A 21,233-nucleotide genomic window follows, 5' to 3' on the forward strand; every position below is an offset into this window, starting at 1 on the left:
AACCATACAAATGAATGGAGGTAGTTTTGTGCCAATTAAAAAAGAGGTGTCCCCGCAATTTTTGTCCCTGAGCTTTCTTATATTCCTAGATAAAAGAATGACACTTCAAAACTTGTTTTTTTTTCTCCTTATATATGTATTATTTTTTTTTACTGTTTTCTTTTTGCCATTTATGAATGTGTTATTCAATTTGTTTATATGGGCTATAGTAATAAAGGCCTAATTCAATATTTTATCAAACAATTAAAATCCATAATATGACCAACCTAAAACAATTCCATATGTTAGCTTAGTAGATCCCCCCCCCCCCCCCAAATACTTAGACTTTCAGAGGTTAGCAATGAAAAAGCTGTCTAAATAAAAATAAAAACATTTATTTGTGCCATTTTTACCTAAAGGATTACCATGATATTTAAATTCTGAATTTAATAAAACAAACTTTTTGAATGCTTTTTGTAAGGGTGTTTTGAGCTACTCCCTATGCTACTTCTGCACATTTACACCTCCAGGCTGCCCTGACATTGATCGGTATGACACGGATCAATGCAAAACACTCCAGAAAACCCTTTTGTAAGCGAATCATGGGAAATCGGACTTTCTCTTTCGCTGTTGCTTTTAGTCAAACTACGGAGAAAAGCAGAATGTTCGCTGTTTACCTCTGCCATGTGCATTTGCGTCATTCTGATTGGTCGAGAGTCGAGAGCAAAAAAAAACCATATTATTATTACAAATTTTGACTGTCATAAAAATGTCATATTATTGAATTGTAAAATAATTTTAAATGCCCATCCATGGCAAATATTTTGTAATATTAGCTCTAGAAATGTTATAGTTGAGTGATGACTAACTTTTATCTGATATTTCCAAAAGGTTTATGGGAGGAACTACTATCGACCAGACCAGTACGTTGCCAAGAGCGTCATGAGAAAAAGAGCCTTGCCTTACCTAAAGGAGGAGTTGCTACGGTTACATGCCAATAACTCTACGATGAGTACCGACGAGTCCGAACTTGAGTTCCTAAAGGTAACATGAGCCAATGAAAACACTCCATAGAGTTATGAGCACATTTTTTTTGCCCTATTTTAATCCTTAATCCTTAAGAGTGTATATATATAACAAGTATATACAGTGCATTCGGCAAGTATTCAGACCCTTTGACTTTTTCCACATTTTGTTATGTTACAACCAAGATTGAACTCTTTTGCCTGAATGCCAAACGTTCTGTCTGGAGGAAACCTGGCACCATCCCTATGGTGAAGCATGGTGGTGGCAGCATTATGCTGTGGAGATGTTTTTCTGTGGCAAGGACTGGGAGACTAGTCAGGATCAATGGAAAGATGAACGTAGCAAAGTACAGAGAGATTGTTGATTGAAAACTTGCTCCAAAGCACTCAGGGCCTCAAACTGGTTCACCTTCCAAAAGGACAACGACCCTAAGCACTCAGCCAAGACAATGCAGGAGTGGCTTCAGGACAAGTCTCTGAATGTCCTTGAGTGGCCCAGCCAGAGCCGGACTTGAATCCGATCTAACATATCTGGAGAGACCTGAAAAGAGCTGTGCAGTGACGTCCCCATCCAACCTGACAGAGCTTGAGAGAGAAGAGAAGAATGGGAGAAACTCAAATACATGTGTGTCAAGCTTGTTAGCGTCATACCCAAGAAGGCTAGAGGCTGTAATTGCTGCCAAAGGTGCTTCAACAAAGTACTGAGTTAAGGGTCTGAATACTTATGTAAATGTGATATTTCAACAACAAAAAAATTGCTTTGTCATTATGGGGTATTGTGTGTAGATTGATAGAAAAAAAAATTGAATAATTTTGAATAATCTTCCTAACGGCCATGCAATCTCCATAGACAAAAACAGGCAGGAGAATGGCCTTACTTAATAGCTCAGTGACTTTCAGCGTGGCACCGTCAAAGGATGCCACCTTTCCAACATGTCAGTTCGTCAAATATATACCCTGCTAGCGATGCTCCAGTAAATTGTAAGTGCTGTTATTYTGAAGTGGAAACATCTCGAAGCAACAATGGCTCAGCCACYAAGTSGTAGGCCACACAAGCTCTCAGAACCAGACCGCTGATGTGTGTTGCACATGAATATCGCCTGTCCTCAGTTGCAACACTCACTACCTAGTTCCAAACTGCCTCTGGAAGCAACGTCAGCACAATAACTGTTTGTGAGGAGCTCCGTGAAATGGGTTTCCATGGCTGAGCAGCTGCGCACAAGCCTAAGATCACCATGCACAATGCCAAGCGTAGGCTGGAGTGGTGTAAAGCTCACTGCCATTGGACTCTGGAGCAGTGTCCAATGGGTACTATTTAATGAAGCTGCCAGTTAAGGACTTGTGAGCCGTCTGTTTCTCAAACTAGACACTATGTACTTGTCCTCTTGCTCAGTTGTGCACCYGGGCCTCCCACTCCTCTTTCTATTCTGGTTAGAGCTAGTTTGCGCTGTTCTATTAAGGGAGTAGTACACAGCGTTGTACGAGATCTTCAGTTTCCTGGCAATTTCTCACATGGAATAGCTGTCATTTCTCAGAACAAGAATAGACTGACGAGTTCCAGAAGAAAGGTCTTTGTTTCTGGTCATTTTGAGCCTGTAATCGAACCCACAAATGCCGATGCTCCAGATACTCAAATAGTCTAAAAAAGGCCAGCTTTATTGCTTCTTTAATCAGAACAACCGTTTTCAGCTGTGCTAACATAATTTCAAAGGGGTTTTCTAATGATCATTTAGCCTTTTAAAATGATAAACTTGGATTAGCTAACACAACGTGCCATTGGAACACAGGAGTGATGGTTGCTGATAATGGGCCTCTGTACACCTATGTAGATATTCCATTTAAAAAATCAGCCGTTTCCAGCTACAATAGTCATTTACAACATTAACAATGTCTACACTGTATTTCTGATCAATTTGATGTTATTTTAATGGACAAAATGTGCTTTTCATTCAAAAAGGACATTTCTAGGTGACCCCAAACCTTTTGAACGGTCGTGTGCATATATATCTATATATAAAACAGTTATGTCAGTCTCATTAATTCCATACTACTAATATGTGGACTAATATTTGAATCATTACACTAAAAGACTSTGGCACCTGCACAGTGCATTAAAGGCAAACATATGGTAATACTGTATATTACATACACATCTGGCTCGTATTCTTAGCCCGTGCGGGAAGCTTGCACGTCGCCCGTTCTAACATCTTACTTCCTCCCAGGCCACCCAGCAGCTTCCTGAGTATGGCGTTCTGTTCTACCGCGTGGGTCGCGAGAAGAAGCCAGTCATAGGAGAGCTGATCTTAGGAGTGTGTGCCAAAGGAGTCATAGTGTATGAGGTTAAAGATGGCTCCCGCTCCACGAGTCAGACATTCCACTGGCGGGAAACGGCCAGTATTTCCTCCTCTGTGAGTATCATGCATTTTTAAATTAATGCAAACACAGTTTTTTTTCCCGTAGATGTTGCACTTTATTGAAGGGAATAGAGGAATGTTGAAAGTGAATGTTTACTGAATATACTGAGCAAAAATATTGCAAACACAGTTTTTTTTCCCGTTGGTGTTGCACTTTATTGAAGGGAAATGAGGAATGTTGAAAGTGAACGTTTACTGAATATACTGAGCAAAAATATAAACGCAGCAATTTGAAACGTTTTACTGAGCTACAGTTCACATAAGGAAATCAGTCAATTTAAATTAATTAATTAGGCCCTAATCTATAGATTTCACATGACTGGGAATAAAGATATGCATCTGTTGATCACATATACTTAAAAAAAGGTAGGGGCGTGGATCAGAAAACACATCTCCTTRGRAAGGTTGATCAGGCTGTTGATTGTGGTCTATGGAATGTTGTCCTACTCCTCTTCAATGGCTGTGCGAAGTTGCTGTATATTAGCGGGAACTMGAACACAATTTCATACACGTCGATCCAGAGCATCCCAAACATGCTCAATGGTTGACATATCTGGTGAGTATGCAAGACATGGAAGAACTGGGACATTTTCAACTTCCAGGAATTAATGTACAGATCCTTGCGATACGGGGCTGTGCATTATCATGCTGAAACATTAGGTGATAGCGGTGGATGAATGGCACGACAATAGGCCTCACGGTATCTCTGTGCATTCAAATTGCCGTCAATAAAATGCAATTGTGTTCGTTGTCCGTAGCTTATGCCTGCCTGCCCATACCATAATCGTATCGTCTGAGATCCCTAAAGATTGGAAAGCTGCCGCAGTCATCCCCCTCTTCAAAGGGGGAGCCCAAAACTGTTACAGACCTATATCTATCCTACCCTGCCTTTCTAAAGTTTTCGAAAGCCAAGTTAACAAGCAGATCACCGACCATTTCAGATCCCAACGTACATACAGATCACCGACCATTTCGAATCCCAACGTACCTTCTCCGCTATGAAATCTGGTTTCTGGAGCTGTAAAGGGTGCACCTCAGCTACTCTCAAGGTCCTAAACGATGTCATAACCGCCATCGATAAAAGACAATACTGTGCAGCCATTTTCATCGCCTGGCCAAGGCTTTTGACTCTGTCAATCACCGCACTCTTATCGGCAGACTCAACAGCCTTGGTTTCTCAAAATGACTGCCTCGCCTGGTTCACCAACTACTTCTCTGATAGAGTTCAGTGTGTCAAATCGGAGGGCCTGTTGTCCGGACCTCTGGCAGTCTCCATGGGGGTGCCACAGGGTTCAATTCTCGGGCCGACTCTTTTCTTGTATATTCAATGATGTCGCTCTTGCTGCTGGTGATTCTCTGATCCACCTCTATGCAGATGATACCATTCTGTATACTTCTAGCCCTTCTTTGGACACTGTTAACAAACCTCCAGACGAGCTTCAATTCCATACAACACTCCTTCCGTGACTTCCAACTGCTCTTAAATGCTAGTAAAACTAAATGCATTCTCTTCAGCCGTTCGCTGCCCGCACCCGCCGCCCGTTAGCATCACTACTCTGGACGGTTCTGACTTAGAATATGTGGACAACTACAAAATACCTAGGTGTCTGGTTAGACTGTAAACTCTCCTTCCAGACTCACATTAAGCATCTCCAATCCAAAATTAAATCTAGAATTGGCTTCCTATTTCGCAACAAATCATCCTTCACTCATGCTGCCAAACATACCCTAGTAAAACTGACTAAAACTGATGTCATTTACAAAATAGCCTCTAACACTCTACTCAGCAATTTGGATGTAGTCTAGTCTATCACAGTGCCATCCGTTTTGTCATCAAAGCCACATATACTACCCACCACTGTGACATGTATGCTCTCGTTGGCTAGCCCTCGCTTCATATTCGTCGCCAAACCCACTGGCTCCAGGTCATCTATAAGTCTTTGCTAGGTAAATCCTCGCCTTATTCAGCTCACTGGTCACCATAGCAGCACCCACCCGTAGCACGCGCTCCAGCAGGTATATTTCACTGTTCATCCCCAAAGTCAACTCCCCTTTGGCCGCCTTTCCTTCCAGTTCTCTGCTGCCAATGACTGGAACGAATTGCAAAAAACACTGAAGCTGGAGTCTTATATCTCCCTCAATAACTTTAAGCATCAGCTGTCAGAGCAGCTTACCCGTCATTGCACCTGTACACAGCCCATCTGTAAATAGCCCACTCAACTACCTCATCCCCATATTGTTATTTTATTTACTCTTTTGCACCCCAGTATCTCTACTTGCAACATCATCTTCTGCACATCTATCACTCCTGTTTAATTGCGAAATTGTAATTATTTCGTCACTATGGTCTATTTATTGCCTTACCTCCCTAATCTTACTACATTTGCACACACTGTATAATAGACTTTCTATTGTGTTATTGACTGTATGTTTGTTTATCCCATGTATAACTCTGTGTTTGTGTCGCACTACTTTGCTTTATCTTGGCCAGGTTGTAAATGAGAACTTGTTCTCAACTGGCCTACCTGGTTAAATAAAGGTGAAATGAAAAAATATATATATATTAAAATCTGTGGCATTGTGTTGTGTGACAAAACTGCACATTTTAGTGGCCTTTTATTGTCCCCAGCACAAGGTGCACCTGTGTAATGATCCTGCTGTTTAGCTTCTTGATATGCCACACCTGTCAGGTGGATGGATTATATTGGCAAAGGAGAAATGCTCACTAACAGGGATATAAACACATTTGTGCACAACATCGGAGATAAAAAAAAATCCGGACTGAGCATATTTCAGGACTGCTGAAATTTTAACATTGTGAAAATTCTGTGCAAATTCGAGAGAAGGTTTACTGTGAATGCTGAGGCTGTACCCGCTTTAAGTTACACTTTTAACAGTGGCAAAGTAGCCTACTGTGGCTATTTGATAATAATGTAGGTCTACCAGAGTGGCCTACCATCAAAAACAATGTAGAAAATAGCTGTTCATTAGCTATCATTCAGCCAACAGTAGCAGCCAATGTGTGGTGTTCAATGTAGGCCAACATTCCATGAGACATGCATGACTTGACATTAACCTGTMTATCCACTTGTCCTTCAGACAAGGAGGTTACCTAAAATGTTTTTGTGTTGTTTGATGCAAGAAACCACTTTACAAAATCAAATGCATTATTATTCCCATACCATTATTACAGTGAATCAGACAAATMATGCTACCCTCTGCCTATTYGCTACMTAGCTAATTCAAGCCTGTCTCAAAATACAACAATACCCCTTTAAGAAAAAATTCCTCTTTACCTGACTCACTTTTCAACTCCAAGCGGGCTGTCGTGTGCCTTTTACTGAGGAGTGGCTTTCGTCTGGCCACTCTACCAGAAAGGCCTGATTGGTGGAGCGCTGCAGAGATGGTTGTCCTTCTGGAAGTTTCTCCCACCTCCACAGAGGAACTCTGGAGCTCTGTCAGAGTGACTATCGGGTTCTTGGTCACCTCCCTGACCAAGGCCCTTCACTCCCGATTGCTCAGTTTGGCAGGGCGGCCAGCTCTAGATAGAGTCTTGGTTGTTCCAAAGTTCTTCCATTTAAGAATGATGGATGCCACTGTGTTCTTGTGGACCTTCAATGCTGCAGAAATGTTTTGGTACACTTCCCCAGATCTGTGCCTCAACACTACTGTCTCGGCTCTCTACGGACAATTCCTTCGACCTCATGGCTTGGTTTTGGCTCTGACATGCACTGTCAACAGTGGCACCTTATATAGACAGGTGTGTGCCTGTCAAATTAATTGAATTTACTACAGGTGGACGCCAATCAAGTTGTGTAAACATCTCAAGGATGATCAATGGAAACAGGATGTACCTTTCATTCGAATCTCATAGCAAAGGGTCTGAAATAGTTGAAGTCAGAAGTTTACATACACCTTAGCCAAATACATTTAAACTCAGTTTTCACCATTCCTGACATTTAATCCTGTTAAAAATGCCCTGTCTTAGGTCAGTTAGGATCACCACTTTATTTTAAGAATGTGAAATGTCAGAATAATAGGAGAAATGATTATTTCCCAGTGGGTCAGAAGTTTACATACACTCAATTAGTATTTGGTAGCATTGCTTTTAAGTTGTTAACTTGGGTCAAACATTTCAGGTAGCCTTCCACAAGCTTCCCACAATAAATTGGGTGAATTTTGGCCAATTCCTCCTGACAGAGCTGGATGAACTGAGTCGTCAGGTTTGTCGGCCTCCTTGCTCACACACGCTTTTTCAGGTCTGCCCATACATTTTCTGTAGGATTGAGGGTCATGGCTTGTGGATGGCCACTCCAATACCTTGACTTTGTTGTCCTGAAGCCATTTTGCCACAACTTCAGAAGTATGCTTGGGGTAATTGTCCATTTGGAAGACCCATTTGCGACCAAGCTTTAACTTACTGACTGATGTCTTGAGATGTTGCTTCAATATATCCACATAATTTTCCTCCCTCATGATGCCATTTATTTTGTGAAGTGCACCAGTCCCTCCTGCAGCAAAGCACCCCCACAACATGATGCTGCCACCCCCGTGCTTTACGGTTGGGATGATATTCTTTGGCTTGCAAGCCAAATAATAAAGTCAAATAATAGAAATGACAGTGAACAGGTCAGGGTTCCATAGCCGCAGGCAGAACAGTTGAAACTGGAGCAGCAGCACGGCCAGGTGGACTGGGGACAACAAGGAGTCATCATGCCAGGTAGTCCTGAGGCACGGCCCTAGGGCTCAGGTGCTCCGAGAGAGAAAAAAAAAAGAAAGAGAGAATTAGAGAGAGCATACTTAAATTCGCACAGGACACCGGATAAGACAGGAGAAATACTCCAGATATAACAGACTGACCCTAGCCCCCCGACATAAACTACTGTAGCATAAATACTGGAGGCTGAGACAGGAGGGGTCAGGAGACACTATGTAAACTTTCGACTTCAGCTGTACTTCACTTGTCAGTGTGGGGTATTGTCTGTAGATTGATGAGTAATTGTTTTATTTAATCCATTTGAGAATAAGGCTGTAACGTAACAAAATGTGTAAAAAGGGAAGAGGTCTGAATACTTTCCGGATGGATTGTATGAAGAAAATGTGCACAAGTGGCTTCATGCAGCTCTTGCTTTGATCTCAAAACAAGCGCATCTACTCACGACCACAGCTGTAAACACAGTCCAGTTCAATGTAAATGGCACAGATCCATATATGGTAATGGTCTATTTACATATAGGCCTACTGCAACTCTGATTGGTTATGCTGCCGGTCTTTGTAGAGTAAGGGCTGGGTTGTTCTCAATAGAATCCTACTCCAATGCGTTCTGCCAACAACAAAATCTCGTGCATAGTTGGTTTTGTTTCAGTATGTTGCATTGAAAGTGGCTAATATTGCGTTAATTCGATAMCAARMMRRKRKMTRAKMYMYYKKYTTGKTAGTGTTAACAGGGAAAACTCTAGAAAGTTGAGTTCAATCTCATGCTTCTCTCCCTGGGCTGATAGTTCTTCCGGGAGGCAGTATAGGGGCTACTGCACGCCGGGTGTGGAGTTTAGAGGAAACACTTTGCGTTTATTTTTGTTCAGTGTAGTTGAATATAAAGATTTTGTCGCTGTTGTTTTGTTGCCTTATGTCTGTAAATGCCTTAACCCGTCCTCTATGTTCTACCACAGCACCGTAAATTTGTCATCGAGAGCAGAGGGAGCAAGAAAAAGCACACCTTAGTCACAGAGAGAACCAAGACGGCCACGTACCTCTGCAACCTTTGCTCTGCCCAGCACAAGTTTCACAATGAGATGAACTCTCGCCAGCTCAGTCACAGTCTGGCCTCAGGTCAGAACCTTTCATGCCATCCTAACTGGCTTGGGGTCAAAAGTTTTTCCTGGTTTGGTAACAGTCAAGAAAAACTCCTGGCKCCATCCATAACCACTACTACTACTACATTCCTGTTAATACTATGCCAGAGACAGCTTGTTCTGATTTTATACAGTTTGCGTCCTGCTCTTGGTGAATCTTAGCCRGACTTTTTGCCAGACTCTTCAGCCATACAGCTAGCAAGCTATACACTGAYTGTACAAAACATTAGGGACATCTACTCTTTCCATGACATAGACTGACCAGGTGAATCCAGGTAAAAACTATGATCCATTATTGATTCACTTGTTAAATCCACTTCAATCAGTGTAGATGAAGGGGAGGYGGCAGGTTAAAGAAGGATTTTTAAGCCTTGAGACAATTGAGAGATGGATTGTGTAAGTGTGCCATTCAGAGGGTGAATTGGCAAGACAAAAGATTTATGTGCCTTTTGAACGGAGTATGTATGGTAGTTGGCGCCATGCGCAACAGTTTGAGTCATCTAGAACCGCAGCGCTGCTGGGTTTTACACGCTRAACAGTTTCCCGTGTGTATCAAGAATGGTCCACCACCCAAAGGACATCCAGCCAACTTGACACAACTGTGGGAAGCATTGGAGTCAACATGGGCCAGCATCCCTGTGGAACGCTTTCGACACCTCGTAGAGTGCATGCCCCGACGAATTGAGGCTGTTCTGAGGGKAAAAGAGGGGCGCAACTCAATWTTAGTAAGCTGTTCCTAATGTTTTGTCCACTCAGTGTATATCCTGCTATTGTACCATGTGGGCTCATTGATAGGCCAAACAGGGACATCTTGTGATTATAGTACAGTTATTAGAGTAATTTGCACACTTATTAGATCTACATTTACACCCATCTTGATTTCACTGTAGCCACTTTTGACCACCCATGATTTGAACTGAAGAGCCCTTTCTCTTTCCAGAGGACAGCATAGTACAGTATGCGGCAGTGTGTCGGGCTCAGAACAGCCATAGCCAGATGAACAGCCAGATGAGCCGGCGCTCTYTCTCTGAGACCATACGGACAGACAGCGGTCCCACCACTCCGCAGGACGACTCCATGACCAAACTGTGTGATGACATTGCCGCCAAGATCGAGGCGCGGATCAAACAGCAGCGTGTCCTCCACGAGCAGGGGTAGGAGTGATGGAGAGCATGACGTTCCCTTCCCTGTATTATTTCTTTCTATATACTGTACATACCTTTTCTTTAATTTCTTGCGTCTTTTAAGTACCTTTATACAGTGGCAAGAAAAAGTATGTGAACCCTTTGGAATTAGCTGGATTTCTGCATAAATTGGTCATAAAATTTGATCTGATCTTCGTTTAAATCATAACAATAGATAAACACTGTCTGCTTTAAACTAATAACACACAAACATTTATACGTTTTCATGTATTTTTTGAACACACCGTGTAAACATTCACAGTGCAGGGTGGAAAAAGTGAACCCTTGGATTTAATAACTAGTTGACTCTCCTTTGGCAGCAATAACCTCAACCGAACGTTTTCTGTAGTTGCGGATCAGACCTGCGCAATGGTCAAGAGGACTTTTGGACCATTCCTCTTTACAAAACGGTTTCAATTCAGCAATATTCTTGCGATGTCTGGTGTGAACTACTCTATTGAGGTCATGCAACAGCATCTCAATCGGGATGAGGTCAGGACTCTGACTGGGCCACTCCAGAAGGCTGTTGTCCTGTTGCGTCACCCAACTTCTGGGTGWTGTCCTGTTGAGCTTCAATTGGCGGACAGATAGCCGTACATTCTCCTGCAAAATGTCTTGATAAACTTGGGATATCTATCTGATAGCAAGCTGTCCAGGGCCTGAGGCCTGTTCCTTCCAAACAACTCAACTGTAGTTTAATCTGTCCACAGKATTTTTTGCCAGTAGCACTGTGGAACATRCAGGTGCACTTTTGCGAACTTCGGACGTGCAGCAATGTTTTTTTTGGACAGCATGGGCTTCTTGTTRAGGGTTTTACGTATCGTAGACTCGTCAACAGAGATGTTAGCATGTTCCAGAGATTTCTGTAAGTCTTTAGCTGACACTGGGATTCTTCTTAACCTCAATGAGCATTCTGCGCTGTGCTCTTGCAGTCATCATTGCAGAACGGCCACTCCTAGGTAGAGTAGCAACAGTGCTGAACTTTCTCCATTTATAAACAATTTGTCTTACCGTGGACTGATGAACATCAAGGCTTTTAGAGATACCTTTGTAACCCTTTCCAGCTTTATGCAAGTCAACAATTCGAAATCTTAGTTCTTCTGAGATCTCTTTTGTTTGAGGCATTGTTCAATGCTTCTTGTGAATAGCAAACTCAAATTTTGTGAGGTTTTTTTTGGGGCAGGGCAGCTCTGATCCAACATCTCCAATCTTGTCTCATTGATTGGACTCTAGGTTAGCTGACTCCTGACTCCAATTAGCTTTTGGAGAAGTCATTAGCCTAGGGGTTCACATATTTTCCAACCTACACTGTGAATGTTTAAATCGTGTATTCAATATAGAGAAGAAAATACAATAATTTGTGTGTTTAAGCACATTGTGTTTGTCTATTGTTGTGACTTAGATGAAGGTCAGATCAAATTTTATGACCAATTTATGCAGAAATCCAGGTAATTCCAAAGGGTTCACATACTTTTTCTTGCCACTGTATGTCTTTCGTCGAATGTTTGTAAGTCATTTCTCCCTGTATCATTTCCAGCATAGGGAGACCATTGTCTGGGAACCTGTCACCAGCCCTGTCTCGTGGGTCTGGGAAGTGTGGGTCTGAGGCACCCTCCATGTCTTCAGCAGCCAGAGGTATGGCTCGATTATCAGCTCCCAAGAAAATTAAAACCTCATAACACTGTTGAATCAGGGACAGGATCAAGAGTCGACGTTCCCGGAAGCCTTCCAAAGCCGTGCACCGCGAGGAAGACATCCTAGCAACCGCCATAGTAGCCTATCATTATCAACCYAAGAGATGGCGTACAGGTTTCTAATGAGGCGCTGTGGTCGATGTATTTTGATAYCAGGTAGCTGTGGTACTTCAGTCAATAGATGTTCTTTGTTGTGTTCAATAGATACCCCAACAAAGAGTGTCATACCAGAGAGAGAAGTCATTTGTGTGTCCTTAAAGAGAGACCCAAAGCTCGGCGTAGGTGAGTATACCGTTAACAGCAATGAGTCGTGTGTATATATACATTAAAGGACATGTTTTAGATTAGCACTACAATGAAAAGTCATCGTTAAAAGGAAATCCTTTTTATTTGTTCAGGTATTGTGATAGTTGGAGAAGACACGGTGGGGAAGTACGACCTGGGTATCTTCATAGCATCCATCGTGCCGGGAGGACCAGCGGATAAAGATGGCCGCATCAGACCAGGTCGGTGATCAGGCTTTTTCCCCCCAGGCTTCTCCTCACAAAACTCACACCGGATTATGACGTCTGGTCTGGCTACACAAAACTTGTGGATAATAGCCTTGAATGCCGGGTTTATAGGCTTTCTAAGCTCTTATGTGAGCTTTGTCTGTTGACACTCTGCTGGTTAATTAACAAAGACTAGGGGCCTTGTCTAGAGACAACCCCCAGTCCCTTGTCTTATCCCCTGCTTTAATGATGTTTACAAATCTGAATGAATTAGATAGGAGCTAACGGTTGATTCTGGGCCAGGACTAAGTGGACACCAACAACAAGATAAGTCATATTTCAATGAAATATAAAAGTGGAACCTGATATATGAAATGTTACGGTGATGTTCTCCCTCAGGTGGGCGTCTGATCTCTCTGAACCACACCAGTCTGGAGGGCATGACCTTCAGTGAGGCTGCAGAGGTCATGCAGAACAGCCCACGGGAGGTCGCACTCATTGTGTCCCAGCCCAAAGGTACTGTGTGTGTGTGTGTGTCTCTGCTCTGTTCACAGCTGGTTTAGTAATAAACTGTGTTTTTGAAGTAGATGTGAAACTTGTTGGCTTTTCAGCTAGACACTAGTTAGACCCCCAAAATGCTTAAGCTACTGGAATTTGAATTGTTTGTCCTCTGTAGAACTTCACTACAGTACATACCACCAGAGGATGCTGGTGGAAGGAGCTATAGAAGGACGGGCTGGAATGAAGTAACTGAAACGGTATCAAACACGTCACATGTTTGACTCCGTTCCATTTATTCCATTCCAGCCATTAAAATTWGCCCATCCTCCTACAGCTCTTCCCACCAGCTTCCTCTGATACATACTGTACGTGGCCAGAGGTTTCAATGACTTTCGATATTAGTTGATAATTCAATCGTTTTTTTTTCTTCCGTTTTTCTTTACAGTTTCCTTGACACCCAACAACGTGAGATCTCCGCTATTGAAGAACTACGAGTCCCAGACCACTTTGATGACTGATGTACACTCTGGGGAGGACGACCTGGATGAGATCGTGTCTGTCATGTTGACSCCAAAYACTGGCAGTAGGCTGCAACTCCCTGACGTACGCATCCTCAATGCTCAGGTAACCCATGGCTACTGACCATCATCTCCTCCATGTTACAGACAATACTGTACATACCGCARGTGCTTAGATTCAGGAACAGTGAAGCCTTTTGTGTGATCGACGATCGTTTTAGATTTTGTACACAAACAAGACAACGAACATTTAGCAATCAACTCTACATAATGTCCATTTAAATCTGATGAAAGAATACAAAAATACAATACAATACAGCCGTTCTCGTGAATTGCACCATTAATCATTAACTCTTATCCCCTATACATTTTTCAGGATGGCTGCATCAGGGCTCCTTCCATGAACTGCTTCAGGGGTGATGAGATCTCTGTGGAGCTAAAGAAGAATGCTGGAGGAGGGTTAGGGATCAGTATCGCTGTGAGTTAACTCACCAACCCTGCTGTTTCACACCTAACTCCCTAGGACAACGCCAGAGTTATAGGCAAAMGGTGTATTTCCTGGTAGGCGGGAAAGGGATGGACCTACTGTATTTAGGTCTATGGGGTGTACAGATGAGTTGACCACACCTCTCTGGACAGGAAGTTAGCTGTCCTCTATGTCTCTGGGTAATCCTTCAGACCCCTGGGGCTAATCACCCTGGAGAGGGAGGGCCTGCAGCTTGGAACCTGCCTGCCTACTGGACATTACAGTAGCCTACAGTAAAGCCCAGGTGTGTGTGAGACCCCGACCCGTTACCTAACAGCCTGTGACAGGTCAACCTCAACAGGCTACGTGAGTTACTCACCACTCACAAGGCAGGTGCAAGCTGTTGAGAGAGAGGCTTAGGAGGTCGTTCRTTCTCTTGCTAGAACAAAAGATGCACATGTACCTACTGCCTACCGACCTGGTACCYACGAACCTGCWGTTTCTACTAGTGGAATCGCCCTGTTSGTCAGTGGCAGACACTTGACTTTGAGCCAGTCAGAGAGCCCGAACCTCCACGTGGGGGAGCCGACAAGAGTGACAAGAAAAAGGATAAGAGGGCACTTTTCCCGGTGTAATCCACCAAGCTGCATAATGCATTGTGATGTAATCATAATGTTGCTAGTTATCTAGTTGTGGCCATATGGCTACTGGGCTTACTACAAATTGTGGCTAGTTAGCAACAACATTAGTGCAGCTTGCTGGTAAGCTAACATTAGCTATCTACAGCAGGCACAAGCCAAACATAGCTTAAGAAATCAACTGCCAATTTGTGGTCTGGAGTATTTTAATGACGCTGATTGGCGGTTGATCTGTGCTATGTGAACAAGGATACTGACTTTTTGTTGGTGTCTTCTCATTATGCCTGGCCGGAATTCGGATGATGTGAAGGTGGACCAGGGATGAGAGCACACCACACCACACGCCTGGTGTGTCTGTTGGCAGACATTCTGTTTTTTTTACCTCCTTGGTGTGAGAAACGGAGTGTAAGATCTTGTAACTTGATAAACATACATTATTCCTTTTAATCATCCCTCTCACTTACGGTAGCAGCCTGAGTGTGGGGACTATTGATATGAAAAAAATATGAGGAGTTAACCCTTTATGGTACATTGTCATTACATTTTWGTCATTTAGCAGACACTCTTATCCAGAGCGARTTACAGTTAGTGCATTTATCTTAAGATAGCRAGGTGGGACAACTACATATCACWGGCATAGTAAGTACATTTTCCTCAATAAAGTAGTTATCACCAAAGTAGGAAAATAAAATACAAAAATATAATACAAAAATTACATTACTGCTTCAGCAATTAGTCAGACATGCAAATGTTATGGATGGCATATATTGATAAACTTACATTTCCACCGAGACTGTTATGTTGTTGGAAAATAACCTTGTGTTTCTGGTTTGTCAGGGTGGTGTGACCACAGGCCTGCGTCATGGCGGTGTCTTCATCAAAAGCCTAGTCTGTGGAGGGGCTGCTGAGCAAGATGGCCGCATCCAGTCAGGTGCAGTATAATCCTGAACAAGCTATATTATGTTACAGTGAAGCACCTGGAATAATAATGACACTAGGAGAGCATTACACTGGATTATTGCTGCACAAATTGAATTTACACTGAACAAAAATATAAACACAAAATGTAAAGTGTTGGTCACCTGTTTCATGAGCTGATCTTTTTTTTTAAATACATACGCACAAAAAGGGTATTTCTCTCCAATTTTGTGCACCAATTTGTTTACATCCCTGTTKGTGAGCATTTCTCCTTTGCCAAAATAATCTATCCACCTGACAGGTGTGGCATATCAAGAAGTTGATTAAACATCACGATCATTACACAGGTGCACCTTGTGCTGGGGACACTAAAAAGACACTCTAAAATGTGCAAGTTRTTCTCACAACACAATGCCACAGATGTCTCAAGTATTGAGGGAGAGTGCAATTGGTATGCTGACTGCAGGAATGTCCACCAGAGCTGTTGCCAGAGAATTTAATGTTAATTTCTCTACCATAAGCCACCTCCAACGTCGTTTTAGAGAATTTGGCAGTGCGTCCAACCGGCCTCACAACTGCAGACCACATGTATGGCATCGAGTGGGCGAGTGGTTTGCTGATGTCAATGTTGTGAACAGTGCCCTATGGTGGCGGTGGGGTTATGGTATGGGCAGGCATAAGCTACGGACAAAGAACACAATTGCATTTTATCGATGGCAATTTGAATGCACAGAGATACCGTGACAAGATCCAGAGGCCCATTTTTTGTAAGGTATCATTGACCAACAGTAACATATCTGTATTCCCAGTCATGTGAAATCCATAGATTATGGCCTAGTTAATTTATTTCAATTGACTGATTTCCTCAAATTAACTGTAACTCAGTAAAATCTTTGAAATTGTTGCATGTTGCGTTTATATTTTTGTTCAGTATAGATTAGAGCAAGAGGATGAATCACAAGTGTGTGTGCATGTGTTTGTGCACATCTAACAGGTGACAGACTGCTGGAAGTGGATGGCATCAGGTTTCAAGGGTTCACACATCAGCAGGCTGTGGAATGTCTGGCGAAAACAGGAGAGGTAAAGGAACATCAATATCTCAGCTGCAACCAAGACAGGGCAACACCATCAAAGCTTTGCTTCTGCATTGGCCTTCAACTGAACTGTAAACACTAACATTTTAACATGTGTTCTGATTATGTGCCATTTTGTCTTACGCAATGTGTATGTATATTGTAACAAAATGGTGACTGTCCAGTTGGTCCAGGCATGCACATACTGTTCCGTGTCTTGACGGCAGCCAGCTCAGTAGAGTTTCCCTCGGAGGCGTTGGAAGGTCTTTGTAAGCCTGAAGTGGACGTCCCCCACCAACCCATGGACAGSTCTGAGGGCATGGGCACGCATAGAACAAGGCTTCAGCCGCTGCCACACCACAGAGTTGTGTGTTGGTTCCCTCCATCTTCGAAACAGCAACCCATATGAATGGCAAGGTTGTCTGACTGTGAATAGTAGGCCTTGGCTTTGGAGCACAGAGGTGAGACTCTGTCTCCAACCAGCCCTGAACAGTTGCCAATATCGGGTCACCTTCCTGCTCCCTCTTCAGGTCTTGGTCATTCCAGGTCTCCAGGGTACTGGGATCCTGTCTGCTGCCTGAATTTCCACCACTGTGGGCAGGAGACCATCTTTTTGTTTCAAGTGTGGGCAGTGCATGCAGTCTTCCTCTTCACACGGCCGGAAAGACAATGCATCAGCGTTTGTGTGGAGACGACCAGCCCGGTGCTGCATCTGGTATTCTCACTCCTGTAGCTCTTCGGTCCAATGAGTCACCTAGACCTGTGGCTCTTGGAAGTTGATGAGCCCGGTGATTGAGGCTTGGTCAGTACAAAGGAGGAACTGGGTCCCGTAGAGGTAGAGTTGACCACAGCCAACAACTCTCACCGGGTGACACAGTAGTTAAGCTCGGCACGGTTGAGGTTCCGACTGTAGAAGGCCACCACCTGTTACCCATCCAGCCCCTCCTACAAAAGAACAGCCTCAATGCCCACATACCTTGCATCTTTGTCCATGATGAATGGGTGCTGGACGTTGGGGTATCCCAGGACTGGAGCCTTGGTAAGGGCCTCCCGCAGTTCAGCGAATGCAGCAGCGCAGTTCTCATCCCAGTTGAACCGCTGGTCCTTGTTTGTAAGGCGGTGTAGAGGGCTGGCTACTGTTGTAAAGTCATTGATGAACCTCTGGTAGTAATAAGCTAGGCCAACAAAGCTTCTCAACTCCAGTGCTGAACCGACACCACCTTGGCTGGGTCAGTTGCGACTCAGTCTGCCCCAATGACTTGGCTTAGGAACTTGACCTACCGCTGAAGGTGACACTTCTTGGGGTGGAGCTCGAATCCTGCCTGCCGGATGGCAAGTGGAACCTCACGCAGATTCGCKAGAGTCTGGTAGACCACACACTTGTTGCGGGGGATTGTGGCCAGCATTTGCTCCATAAGACGCTTGAAGGTTGGCGGAGCATTGCAGAGCCCAAAGGGTATCACGGTAAACTGCCACAGTCCTTGTCCAATCGAGAAGGCGGTCTTTGGCCTGGCTTCAAGGACAAGCTCCACTTGCCAATAACTGCTGCGGAGATCAAGGGAACTGAACCACAGTGACCCTGTGATGGGGAGGGGATAGGAATCCTTCCTGGTCACATAGTTCAGCTGCCTGTAGTCTGCACCAAAGCGCTATGAGCCATCCTTCTTGACAAGGACTACAGGGGCTGTTGGATAGCTTGATGAAGGGGCCACTGTGTCTGGAAGAACAACAGGCGGAATAAGGGATATAGTGGAACCGGTGTCAATCAACACCTGGCAGGCCTCACTGCTGATGCTGCATGGAAAGTAGAGGCCCTGCGTCTGACCCAAACAACCAACTTGATGTTCCGCTCAACAAGGGGTCAGGGGACTGGGATGATGCTCCCCTCATTTCATCACCCCCCCTGGCGTTTTCCGTCYACTCAGGGGCGGGCAAGGGATGAGGTGGGGTGGCGAGCGATGTGGCCTTTCTGTCCACAGCGGAAACAGATCATCTCAGGCTGGCGTTGACCTCTCTAAGTGGACCGTCGTAGAGTCCACTGCCGGTGCGCCTCATTGGCTTTGCAGACCACCTCATCTGAGTCACTCTTGGTCTCCACCTCAGTTTCTACCCACAGTGTCCTTGGGATAACCCAACTCTTTGTGCTCAAGATGTTTTCCACTCTTTCTGCTTCTTCCTGTGGCCTTAGACAGTGTGGCAGGGGGAGCCAGGCGAACATGCTGTTGGAGCCTTCCAGAGGAAGGCATGTAAGGCCTGTTTCTTCTGATCAGCAGTGGCAAACTGGGGGTAGCCTTGTCTGGCGTAATAACGAATATCTGTAGAGCTGAGGTCTAGTAGGGCCTGTAAGGCCTGGGAAAAGCTGCACAGCCATTTCCTCTTCAGCCCAACCATTTTGCCACGCAGCTAGCTGAAACTGGGCTAGMTAGGGTTCCCAAAACTCCACTCCCCTGTAGCGGGCCACCTTCAGTGTCCGGGTGGGCATCTCCATTCCTTGGACCACCACCATCTGGTCCACGTCTGTCTCCATGTCACTGTGCAGGACAACGAGACACCGCACCTTCCTCCAGGTGGCACTATGGGGTGTGGTGAAGCAGAAAACCTCCACTGGCTTGGAGCAGGCTGTCCAGGTATGAGCCCTCCGGTGTAGGATCCGTGYGCAACTTGTCTGTTCCTCCCAGGCTCCGCTCATCCTCCTTCCATGTGGGTGGGGTGCGGGGGGGACACTTCCCGCTGAGGCTCAGCTCCTTGAGCAGAGTGCTCAGCTTCTCCTCTTCTTGCCCAGTCGTCTTCGCCAGCTGCTTCACTGTGTCATCCATCTTGTCAAGGCTTGGGTGTATAGCAATCCCACTTCTGACACCAATGTAACAAATGCAGTAGCCCCGACCGGTACTCGAACCCAGGTACAGCAGCTGTCAAGCCAACATCTTAACTGTTACGCCAAGAGGTTCGAACCTCCTGACGAGGTCGCTAGGTGTTAACCTCTCTGGTATAAGTGGGACGGTAGCATCCCACCTCGACAACAGCCAGTGAAATTGCAGGGCGCCAAATTCAAAACAACAGAAATCCCATAATTAAAATTCCTCAAACATACAAGTTTCATACACCATTTTAAAGATAAACTTCTTGTAAATCCAACCACAGTGTCCGATTTCAAAAAGGCTTTACGGAGAAAGCACACCATGCGATTATGTTAGGTCAGCGCCTAGTCACAGAAAACCATACAGCCATTTTCCAGCCAAGGAGAGGGCTCACAAAAGTCAGAAATAGCAATTAAATGAATCACTAACCTTTGATGATCTTTATCAGATGGCACTCACTGGACTTCATGTTACACAATAAATGTGTGTTTTGTTCGATAAAGTTAATCTTTATGTCCAAAAACCTCAGTTGAAATTGGCGCGTTATGTACAGTAATCATTGTCTCAAACAAACATCCGGTGAAAATGCAGAGAGCCACATCAAATTACAGAAATACTCATCATAAACATTGATGAAAGATACAAGTGTTTAACATACGATTAAAGATAAACTTCTCCTTAATGCAACTGCTGTGTCAGATTTCAAAAAGGCTTTTCGGCGAAAGCACAGCACGCGATTATGTTAGGTCAGCGCCTAGCCACAAAAACCATACAGCCATTTTCCAWRCAAGGAGAGGTGTCACAAAAGTCAGAAATAGCTTTAAAATGAATCACTTACCTTTGATGATCTTCATCTGGTGGCACTCCCAGGTCTCCYTGTTAGACAATAAATGTTTGTTTTGTTTGATAATGTCCCTCTTTATGTCCAAAAACCTCCGTTTTGTTGGTGCGTTTAGTTCAGAAATCCAAAGGCACAATGCGCGCTCTCAACATCAAGACGAAAAGTCAAAAAAGTACAATAAAAGTTAGTAGAAACATGTCAAACGATGTTTAAAATCAATTCTCAGGTTGTTTTTGTCATTAATAATCAATAATATTTCAACCGGACAAAAGCTTCGTCAATAGAAAAGGAGAAACAAGATCACGCGCATGACTCTTGTCTGGAAATTTCACACTGTCCACTCATTGAAAGTGCTGTATCTCCCAAATTTTTCAGAGTAAAAGCCTGAAACAATGCCTAAAGACTGGCCATATGTAGAGGAAGCCATAGAGATTGTGAACTGGGTCCTAAGTCTTTGTATGGTGGATAGGCTTTCAATGGGAAAACGGCCTTTCAAATAATTGTACTTCCTGGTTGGATTTTCCTCAGGTTTTCGCCTGCCATATCAGTTCTGTTATACTCACATACATAATTTTAACGGTTTTGGAAACTTTAGAGTGTTTTCTATCCAAATCTACTAATTATATGCATATCCTAGCTTCTGGGCCTGAGTAGCAGGCAGTTTAATTTGGGCACGCTTTTCATCCAAAATTCCGAATGCTGCCCCCTACCCTAGTTAAGGTCTCTACAAGGTCAAGACGAATAAGAAGCATTTGTGACAGCCCATCCCAACGGGGGCTTA

At 44.0% G+C, this 21,233-nt stretch overlaps 1 protein-coding gene across 2 annotated transcripts in view; it reads left to right on the forward strand.

The window, feature by feature from the left end:
• The window catches only part of LOC111967721 (FERM and PDZ domain-containing protein 2), a 48,284-nt gene that overhangs the window by 19,943 nt on the left and 7,108 nt on the right, over positions 1-21,233 (forward strand). For both annotated transcript variants that reach the window (XM_023993012.2, XM_070444869.1), the window contains exons 11-22: positions 871-1,023; positions 3,227-3,412; positions 9,088-9,247; positions 10,211-10,424; positions 11,992-12,089; positions 12,353-12,430; positions 12,547-12,654; positions 13,039-13,155; positions 13,586-13,764; positions 14,035-14,136; positions 15,600-15,693; positions 16,675-16,760. In XM_023993012.2, coding sequence (XP_023848780.1) covers positions 871-1,023; positions 3,227-3,412; positions 9,088-9,247; positions 10,211-10,424; positions 11,992-12,089; positions 12,353-12,430; positions 12,547-12,654; positions 13,039-13,155; positions 13,586-13,764; positions 14,035-14,136; positions 15,600-15,693; positions 16,675-16,760 — 1,575 coding nt within the window. The remainder of the gene's footprint in view (positions 1-870; positions 1,024-3,226; positions 3,413-9,087; positions 9,248-10,210; positions 10,425-11,991; positions 12,090-12,352; positions 12,431-12,546; positions 12,655-13,038; positions 13,156-13,585; positions 13,765-14,034; positions 14,137-15,599; positions 15,694-16,674; positions 16,761-21,233) is intronic.

Source organism: Salvelinus sp. IW2-2015, linkage group LG8, assembly GCF_002910315.2.
Source record: "Salvelinus sp. IW2-2015 linkage group LG8, ASM291031v2, whole genome shotgun sequence".
NCBI classification, from domain to species: domain Eukaryota; kingdom Metazoa; phylum Chordata; class Actinopteri; order Salmoniformes; family Salmonidae; genus Salvelinus; species Salvelinus sp. IW2-2015.